Source organism: Fringilla coelebs (assembly GCF_963513975.1).
Source record: "Fringilla coelebs genome assembly, chromosome: 4".
In the NCBI taxonomy this organism is placed as follows: Eukaryota; Metazoa; Chordata; class Aves; order Passeriformes; family Fringillidae; genus Fringilla; species Fringilla coelebs.
In genome coordinates this window covers 226,620-237,024 of record NC_140032.1, presented here as the reverse complement: position 1 = coordinate 237,024, position 10,405 = coordinate 226,620, and the positions used below count along the sequence as shown (strand labels likewise).

Sequence of the window (10,405 nt, the reverse complement as noted above, 5' to 3'; positions counted from 1 at the left end):
TACACAGAATCCTTCCACTCAGCCCTCGAGAGAGTAGCCACAAAATTGATGTCCCAACTTTGGGGAAAAGCCCCACAAATTTCTAGGGAATGTGCAGAAGACCTTTGCTTTGTGAAAGTTTGGTGTAGCTTTTATAGTTTGTAAAGTGGAATGTCTGTCAGTCAAAAATTCCACCTGATCTTTCCATGGTCTTGCTTCCACAGCACGATGTTTATTGCCAGCTAGCAGTGTCACTTCCCCAGTGCCAGAATAACCATGAGACAGGTGGTCTTTAGTGGGTTATTTCACCCAATTGCAAGCTTCTGTGAAGGGCAGAAGCCTTGCACCAGCTAACAAGAGCAGGTGAGTCCCTGTGGTGGGAGATATCCTCCTGCTGCACAGGGGGCAGGGGAGGAGCGGCCACCTCTGCCTCCCTCCCCAGCTGTTGTGCGGTCTGGAACACCAGCTGGTGCTGATGATAAATCATCAGCAAAACTGGTGATACAGTTTCCATGGGGGACAGCTTTTCCTCTTTGGATTTAAACAAAGAAATTTACTGGAAAAAAATTATTAGTGAGACTATGAAAGGGAAGGGGCTGAGATTTTACTGCTCTGTTGGGGTTATGTCAGGAGGGGCAGTGGAAGAGCAGCTCTGATTTCTGCTCTCTGTGACAGGGACAGGGACAGGGAGGGTCAGGCTGGAGGTCAGGAAAGGTTCTTCCTCCCGAGGGGCACCTGGGGGAAAATGAACCTGAGGGTAGAAATGGAAACTATTTAATGACTGTCTCTGTCTTAAAAATCTACAGATTTAACTCTTTGAATTACATCCATCCATCCATCCCCCATCCAGAGGACATGTCCCTCCTTCCTCCTCCCAGTCCAGCACCTGCCAGGAGCCCATTGATAAAACTCACTCTCATCTCAGCCAGAAGCCTTCAAAACACTTCGAATTTTTTCCCCTCTCCCCCATTTTAAGAAAATAAATAAGAGGAAAATTTTAACCAGATCATCTACTTTTTATTTCAGAGGAAAGATTTGCATTATTTACTTTTATTTATATACATGTACTTCACATTTGTATTTAAAATGCACAGACCTCCCAAGATTTTCTCGTTCCGGCTTTAAATTAGCTGTTATTTTACAATACAAAAAATTATACCAAAAAACTGCAATCCTAAATGTGTGTATGTATAACACCCACAACCCCAGCAATGAAATAGTTTACAATACTTGCTCCTATTTACATATGAATGCAATAAATGCTAAATTATACATATTAACAAACTAAGCTCAAGTCTGAACACAGATAAGAATCATAAATAATTACAGAACAAAGAGGGAAAAAAAAATCCAGAATACAATTAATTCAGGGATCTTAGTTTAAAGAACATTTATTGTGCACAAATTTCAGAGTAATAGAAAACTCTTTTTTTTTCTGTTCTTTTTTTTTTTTTTAATGGATTGACATGTGATACACTCTGCGACAATTGTTATTTTTTTTTTCTTTTTTTTCTACTGGTGAGGTTTGTGGAATCAATAATAAACTGAGAGGAAATGTCTAAAGAATTCTAGTACCTGGAAGACACACACAAATAGTCTGTATGAACAAAGAAACAGACTGAACAAAACCTGCCCTGATGCAGAAAAAATCAGCAGATACACATATTGTAGTAGTCCTGGCATGGAAACTCAGCTCGTTTCAGCAGCTACCAACAGAAAAAGCAGGAATTTGTCTAAAGTTGCAAAGAACACACCCAAAAATGAGGAGCACACCCCAAGCCATCCCTTCCCTCCCTTCCCAGCACAGCCCACCAAGCCCTGTCCCCCTGTCCCGCAGCTCCAGGGGGCTCTGCCAGGGCAGCCCCCCCCATCCTCCTCCTCCTCCTCCTCCTCCTCCTCCTCCTCCTCCTCCTCCCCGGGGTGTTCCCAGATGGAGAAGCCCGGGAGGGGCCGAGGAGCTCGGGGCTGCCCTGGGCAGGCAGAGCCTGCCGGCCGCTTTCTCACAGCACAGCTCAATAAATTAAATCCCGTGTCCCGTGGGAAGGGGCTGAGGGCTCTGGGATGCCGCTGGTGCCTGTCCCAGCTCAGGGTCTCCTGGAGAAGGAAAAGCAGCTGGAACACCCGGAGCAGCAAAGGACGGGGGCAGCCCAGCCCATGGCACTGGAGCCAAGGTTATGGAAAAGGGCCCAGGTTTGATTTCAGCCCAAGGTTACTGAAAAGGCCCCAGGTTTGGTTTCAGCCTCAAACCCTCCTTCCAGCCCACGTAGGGCCAAGCAAGCGGGGTACAGCCACCCCCAAACCCAGGGCTGGGCACCTCGGGCACGGCCCCTGCACAGAACTGGAGCTCCTGGGCACCCTCCAGGAAACAGAGCCCCCTCAGGAGGGTGGGGCTGCCACGTCCATGTACCACACCACCGAATTTGGGACATTGTACGCCATGGCTCGATGGTAATCACAGGCATTTCCCATCATAAATAGCTTTATTTTGGTAATTTCACTACAATGTGTTTTAACCCACGGAAAGTGATAGTAACAACTGAAAAGTTGTGTGTCATAAATATTCTTGTATCCAAAATATTGAGCCAGAGCGTGGCAAGATCATGCTACATCAGCCCAGAGAAAATTCTGGGTTAAAAACCATGGAAAATGGTGAATTAAAAAAAAAAAAAAAGGTGTTATTTGGAGATCCACTGGCACCATTGTTTTCTCGAATAAAAGGGCCCCAACAGTTCTGAAATTTCATTAACAATTTTTTTAAAGGCTCCTTTCAGAGAATTAAAATCTTCTGAGGGTCAAGATGTCGAATGCTGAATTTCAGCCAGTTATAAACACCTGAAAATAGTGATTTTGAATGGAAACACTGCCACAATTTTAGTTACAAAGGCCTTAAACTACTGATTTAATCCTCCACGTAGTGACCACTTTAAGGAGCTTTATTACTTGCATCCAAATGTTGCTTTTCCCCCTTTCAAATGGAAAAGCCATTATTTAGCTTGGTTTCTACATTTAAGTGAAACACATTTGAACACACAAAAGTCAAGTTATGCCTCCCTGCTTTGCAAGATACCACAATATAATCTGGTGTTTAAAGCTCTGGAAAGTTATCTACTACTGATCAGATGAAGGAGTTATTAAGACAAAACTCATACATAATTTAAAATCATCAAAAATACATTCAATATTTTTTCTGGTTTATATACACTTTAAATCTCTCCATGTTCTGCACATTACTGTAGAGTTTATGTACAAGTGCAAAATCTGTGTGCCATTTGTCATTTATTTACAGATTCTCCCATGAAATAAGGTTGTTCTTTCTTCCCCACCTCACCTCCAAATGAAATAAACCCAAAAATCCTTCACTTTTGATACTGGCCTGGTGATAAACTGCCAGCAATTCCTCTTTCCCCTATCCTTTCCCATGTTTTTCCCTGTTTACCTCTAAGCTGGGATGAAACTGCAGCAGAGCTATGTATGAGAATTCTCTTCTCCCTCATCAGGATGGAGATCAGATGCAGGGTAGAGCTACATCCTAAAGGAGCCAGTTCCTTTTAGTTATATAAGTAACTCTTGTTGCTCTAGTTACATTTCTTGGTTCTGATAAACCTTGACTTTGATCATTTTTGCTCATTTTTTCAGTATCTGACACCTCATTTTGGCCACACTCCTGGCACGCTGTAGGCTTTGCAGACCAGACAGCCCAGCTCTCCAGGAGTGAGAAAATGTCCCAAACTCTGTATTTATGTCTTTTTATTAATGTAAAAATCTATCACCCCTCCAGGCCTATGGTTCTGAAAGCTGCTTGTGATCAGGAAAGCCCAATAACTTTAAGCACCTGCCCAAGAGCTGTCCTGAAGAGGGAAACTCAAGCACAGGGGCTTTCACCATCTGGGCTGGCAGCTCTCCTCCCAAAAACAGCAAGAAGAAATCTGCAAACATCAGGATGTGCATCATGGCTAAAAACAGGCTGTAACAGGGGAGGGATTTTAGTTCAGTCTTATTTCTCCAGTTCAGATTAACCCTATCACTGAGCAAGTCAGAAAATATTATCAGGAGATGAATCTGTCTGAGGTAATCCGTGCATCAGGTAAAACTTAAATTGCCTAAATCCCTTCATTCTAAGACAAATCTCAACCCTTTTCTGGTCATAATTCCTTCTTCCCACAGAGCACTGAAACTTCTAGTTTAGAAACAGATGCATTTATATATATTTATAGATATATAATGCATTTTCTCCCAATATTTTTTTGCAGTCCCAATATATTTTTGCAGTCCCATTGCACTTGTTAAATGACACATTAAATCAGAATTATCATCCACCACAGTCCTTAAGCCATCAGGCTGTTCCCATCACCACTGCCTGGACACACACAGCAATTCACCTCTTTATTGCAATGCTGCCAGGCTCCAAAGAGCTTCTTCAAAATACATGGTTAGGAAAAAAACACCCCAGAATTGAATGGCTGATATGTGATGATCACCAGAGCACGCCCCAAAAAGGAGCAGTTATTTGGGTTTCAGTTTGGAAAGGTGCTGCCTGGCCAGACCCAAGAGCACTTCCCTCCATGTGTTACTTCTCCATTATTAAATATCAGATGTCCTCAAGAGAACCCAGCAGCTCAGTGACCTGGGTGAACCCACGATGACTGATGGAGCCATAATCACAGCCCTCATTTGGCACCTTCACCAACCCCTTCCCACCACTGCAGCCCCCCATGCCGTGTGGCCCTGGCCCTGTGCCACATTCCAGGGACACTGGACACCACCACACACAGATGGGCTCAGCCCAACCTGGAGCCTCAAATCACAATCCCAGCTTGTCAGAGCAGTTCAGATGGTTTGATGCATCCCCCAAACGCCAAACCTTCTCTTTGCTGTTTGCAAGTCTCATCCTTTCACTGACCAGTGACTTCTTCAACCTCTAACAGAGCTCAAGCCCAACAGGAAGTACCAGGATCTGATAGCGTAGAACTCAAACCTGTGGCAAAACAAAGCTGCTCTGCTTGATTTTTATTTAAAGTTCTTTGTTTATTTCATCCTGGAATGATCTGGCACCCGAAGTGCTGCTTTTTACACCCTGCAAGAAGATGGAGTAAACCATAACCACTGAGGAGCAATGCCTCCAAGCTCAGCTCTCATCCAGAGGATGGAGGGAGGGAAGGGGGAGGAAAGAGGCCAAAATCAGAAAAATGTGATGTGTCTGACCTGGAACACAGACTCCTTCTATGAAAATGCTGGTGAAACCGGGAGTTTTCTTACGGGATACTGAAATTCTACGTGCCTCCCAGGTATTTGCACCTGGGTGAGCACTTGGTTGGTCAGGAAAATGCAATTTTCCTCTGCATGGGACAGAGGACACAGAGTGCCTTGGGTGACTCTAGATGTGAGTATACATACCTTTAAAGGAATTCAATTGTGTTAAAAAGCAGCGTGTGTAGCAGTCTCCTCACTCCCTAGATCTGTTCACGCCTAGGCACTTGTGTGTGGTGTACTCCAAGCAGTTAAGACTATGAAAACACTGAGTCTTTCCAAAGCAACATCCAACTCTCCAGTTATTTCATGTGATCTGAGCAACATCAACCTTTAAACCATCCCAGCTTTTGCATTCCTGGACCATGATGACTACAAAAAGGCTGTGCCTGGAAGAGAGTTCCACTGAAATAATGAGGGAACAATTACATATTAAATGAAAACAAAGAATGAAGATGCTTTGAAGATTAATAGTAGTGTTTATGTGTTGAGAGCTGACACCTGTAAACACTGGATCTTTTTCTTTTTGTACAGTTTGATAAATACATGAACTACAAAGCACTTTCCATGTAGAAACCTGAGTGTCATTCATTGGACTACTGTTGTATTTACACTGACCAGGAGTGGTGGCTCGGACCTCACCGCACCTGCAATGAAATCATTCTGCTTGAAGAAAACAAAGGAGCAATCTGAAGCCATGTGTCAGTAAAACTTAAGTGGAGCAGTTGTCAAATAAAGCCAACTAGCACGTAGATGAGAGAAAAAAACTGGGTTGAAGGAAGTTGTGGTTTTTTCCGGGTGCTTCTAGTCTCTTGGGACACAACTTGGAAATCTTCCTCCTCCTTGGTATTACTTTTCCATTTTGTTTAAAACCCTAGACAGTTTCTGATGTCCATGCATCAAATACAGGTTCCTGGCTGTGCAGGGGGCTGCTGCTTCCGATTTCGGATGGCGCCCGACTTCTCTTTGTAGGCAATTGGCATCTGCTGTGAAATGTCCACCAGAGCGCTGGCCACGGCGAGACCTGGCAACAGAACAAACCCTCACCACAACAGCCACAGCAGGAAGCCTTCAGAAAGAGATGAGAAAACCCCTCCAGGCCATAAAATGTGTAGAATTTTTTTAATGAACTAGAAAAGTGTTGTGGTCCAACAGTTAAGCTCCAGCCAGTATTCTGAAAGGAGCTGAAATACTGCATGTGTAATTAGAAGCAACAGCAGGAGGAAAAGATGCAATAAGGGTGGGTATTAGTGGATGTAAAACTCTAAATGTGGAAGCCTGAACCCTTAATATTTAAGGTGCCTTCCTCTGCATCAGTAGATGGACTACAATAAACCTGAAAGCAAATGTGGATGGAGCTTTCACTGCCCTTCCTCTGGATACATCACCTCTGCAACCTCCTCATGGCAGATCAGGGAGTCGTGGAATGGTTTGGGTTCAAAGATACCCTAAAGCCCATCCAGTTCCACCCCCTGCCACGGGCAGGGACACCTTCCACTATCCCAGGGTGCTCCGAGCCCTGTCCAACTTTGCCTGGAAAATTCTAGAGATGGGGCAGCCACAGCTGCTCTGGGCACCCTGTGCTAGGGCCTCCCTGCTCTGTTCACAGACAAACCACATCTGGGACTTGGCTCAATCCAGCCCAACACCAAACCATCCAATTCAAACCCTGCTAACTGTCTTTCTAAAGCCTTTGCTTCACCAAGCTCACTGGGCACTGGGGAACCCCAGTTAAATCCCACACTGCCCAGGAGATGATGTCCAAGGGCCCTGACACCAGGTTTAGGTGTGAAGGGGTTGAGAACAAGGCTGGATGGGGAAAAGCTCTTTGTCCAGAGCTCCTAAGAGGAGGGCAGAGATGCTCTGAAAGGACTTGTAGTGACAGGACAAGGGGGAATGGTTTCAGACTGACAGTGGGCAGGGCTAGATGGGATATTTCCCTGTGAGGTGGGGAGGGGGCCCAGGCACAAGTTGCCCTGTAGCTGCTCTGTGGTTTGCAGCAACCTGGGATAGTGGAAGGTGTCCCTGCCCATGGCAGGGGGTGGAACTGGATGATCTTTAAGGTCCCTTCAAACTCAAATCTTTCCATGATTCTGTGACTTGATGTTCCCCTGCAAATGGAGCTAGGAACGAAGCTGGATGGGCCAAGTGACAAGTTACCTTCACATGTAACTGCAAATATGCCTGTACCAGACCCCTCTTTCCCCCACCCAGCTGTTAATAAAAGCATAGTCCAATATCAAATGTTCGTACATCAATTGACCTTAGCAATTAACTGAAAACTAATGCTGGAAGCCAGCAGGGTCCAGACCAGGGAGCCTAAAATACCTCGAGCACATCCCAAGCTGAACTGTGGCTACAGCAGCTTCTGTGGGATCAGGAAAGGTGAACCTGTAAGGCTGGGAAAGGAGTCCTGAGCTAATTCCAAGTCATCAGAGACAACAGTACTGCTCACCTGACTGTCCTGGTGGTGGAATGCCCCCAAGCCCTCGAGGCAGCCTGACGAAGACGGAGAGAACGGCGGCTTTGTTCCCAAAGCAGGGCTCCAGCGCGATGGGCTTTGGTACAGTCTGCAGCAGGGAGAGCAGTGGGAGAAAACAAATGTTAAACTGCGTGTTACACCCTCCCTCCTCCCCCAGCATCACTCCTCCAGCTCCTACAAGCCCCAGGGCATGAGCCACCATGAACCACACTGCTGTGCTGGGCAGATTTCCAGCACACAGCCAGCAAAGCTAAAACCACTGTCAGCAACAATCAAAACACGAGTCATCACAAGAAAACACATTCACTTAATAAAAATCAGGCTATTAAAAAGTCAAGCACTACACAAGGCTTGTATTTCTCCCTAAATTCAATAACAGTGGAGCAGCTTATGTAATCGACAGGACTGAGGGTTTTTGTTCCATCGACCCCATCAGCAGCCTGTCACTGATACCAGCACGCACCACCACGGCAATTCAATACTCCAAATTCTATTTCCAGAATTTAAGTCCATGTACCATCTTAACAGCACTCTATGCATTAACACAGTAAAGAACATTTTCCCAAGAACAAAAATAAGTGTTCAAGGCCAGGCTGGATGGGGCTTGAAGCAACCTAGTCTAGTGGAAGGTGTCCTCGTCCATGGCAGGGGGAATCAGATGGGCTTTAAGGGCCCTTTCAATCTGTGATTCTAATGTGTACTAGGCAGTCAGCTTTCTCCCTGGAGGAGTAGAGGACTGGATCCCTTGCTGACCCTCTGTGTCTGTGACCATCTCTCACTGCACTCTTGTGAACATTTTACCTGAATGATCAACAGCTAGCTTCAGTATGTCATTAGAAAGCCAAAATGCAACAGCCCAGCCCAGAAACCAATGTTCTCAGCTGGGCCCCAGCCCCACACACAAGTACACAGGATCAGTGCAACTGTGGGCTGCAATAAGATTAGGATGCAAGTGTTCACCAATGGTACAGATTCAGGAGAGTTTCTTCTTTTGTTCCACACTGGCTAAAAAAGCTGAGGAACACTAGTTTACCCAATACACTCAATGCTTCCTCTTTTCTTGTTTAGTATGGACAAATTCCACTCTGGTGTTAATGAAATAATTTGTTCTTTTTCCATCAGGCATCAAACTACACCACAGTACTCAAATATTCAACAGAAAATCAATGCAATGTAAGCCATGAAAAAGCCCAAACAGGAGTCAAACATGCTGTTAAATTACTGCTGCTCAATAAAAAAGACAAAAGGAGACAACAGCAAGCAAAATGAAACTTAAAACTTTCCCTATCTCTCATTTACTGCAATGATTGCAGCAGTGTTTGTTGGTCTGTGCCAGGCAGATAAACACGTGCCGCACGGGCTGGATGATGGAAGCTGCTGCCTGCCTGCTTTATGACAGCAGGTTTCTTCATCTCCCCACCCCCAACAAAGGAACCCAACTCAGAGTAAGGCTTTTCCCAGAAGGAAACAAGCACATCCTGGTGCTGTGTCCCAGAGACTCTACTGCAGGGGTAATGGAGAGAGCACAGAGAAGGAACTGCAGGAACAGAGCCCATGGACTTCTGCCTTATGGGGGGAGCAAGAACCCAACACAAAGCTGATTTTCTTTTGGAGAGACTCAAGTACCCTACTTATTCTACTGTTAATAAAACAGTTCTGCTGAATTCCAGAGCTTGGAGGATGGCACTTGGGTTACAGAGAGCTCTTGTGCTCAGCCTCAGCACTGAGCAGAATGGGCAGCAAGGACCACACAGAGAAGTGATGGAGTGGGAAGACAGTGAAGGAGCAACTGAATAAGAGACTGGTTTTTTTAATACTTTTAAATGTATTTGTTTTCAATGGATTAATGGCCATGGAGCTGCTGCAGGGCTGGAGCCCCTCTGCTCTGGAGCCAGGCTGGGAGAGCTGGGAATGCTCCCCTGGAGAAGGGAAGGCTCCAGGCAGAGCTCAGAGCCCCTGGCAGGGCCTGGAGGGGCTCCAGGAGAGCTGGAGAGGGACTGGGGACAAGGGACAGAGGGACAGGAGGCAGGGAATGGCTGCCACTGGGAAAGGGGAGATTGGGCTGGGATCTTGGCAAGGAATTGCTGGCTGGGAGGGTGGGCAGGGGCTGGCACAGGGTGCCCAGGGAAGCTGTGGCTGCCCTGAATTCCTGGGAGTGTCCCAGGCCAGGCTGGACAGGGCTCTGTCCCTGCCCTGGCAGACCATGGAAAGATGACCTTTAGAGTCCCTCCCAACCCATGAGGATGCGCAGCAGCACATTCACCATCCTCCATCCAACCTGCAGAAACAGGAGGTTGGAAAATCCATCTCAGGAGTCACCAAATCCAGCCCTCCACTAACACAGGCAATGGCGCTAAAAGCACAATTCTCTGCTTTAAGAGTAATTACACTTTCAGGCTGTGCCATCACCTCTGGGAGACCTTTCCAGATCCCCTGGTCTGGATCTCACCACTCTGCCACCAGAAACTTTCTTTTAACCTCAAATCGTTCACACTTCAATTTATTCTGCCTCACATTCTTCTGTGCCTTAACCCTCTCCCTGGGCTTTACCCTGCTGTACACCTCAGCCTGCTTTTGGATCATCTGGGAGAGCAACACACTGAATTCCTTCTCTGAACATAAGCACTGCCTCCTCCAGCTCTCCAAAAGCCCCTCTCTGCACCTCGTTCTCGACGACCTGAGAGGCATTTCAGGCTC

At 46.2% G+C, this 10,405-nt stretch overlaps 1 protein-coding gene across 1 annotated transcript in view; it reads right to left on the bottom strand.

Annotated features, from left to right (window-relative positions):
- Positions 1–1,867: 1,867 nt before the first annotated feature.
- The window catches only part of ATRN (attractin), a 150,020-nt gene continuing 141,482 nt past the window's right edge, over positions 1,868–10,405 (bottom strand). Inside the window, exons 28-29 of the mRNA XM_084204998.1 lie at positions 7,682–7,796; positions 1,868–6,250 (exon numbers count right to left, since the gene is read on the bottom strand). Coding sequence (XP_084061124.1) covers positions 6,126–6,250; positions 7,682–7,796 — 240 coding nt within the window. The 3' untranslated portion in view covers positions 1,868–6,125. The remainder of the gene's footprint in view (positions 6,251–7,681; positions 7,797–10,405) is intronic.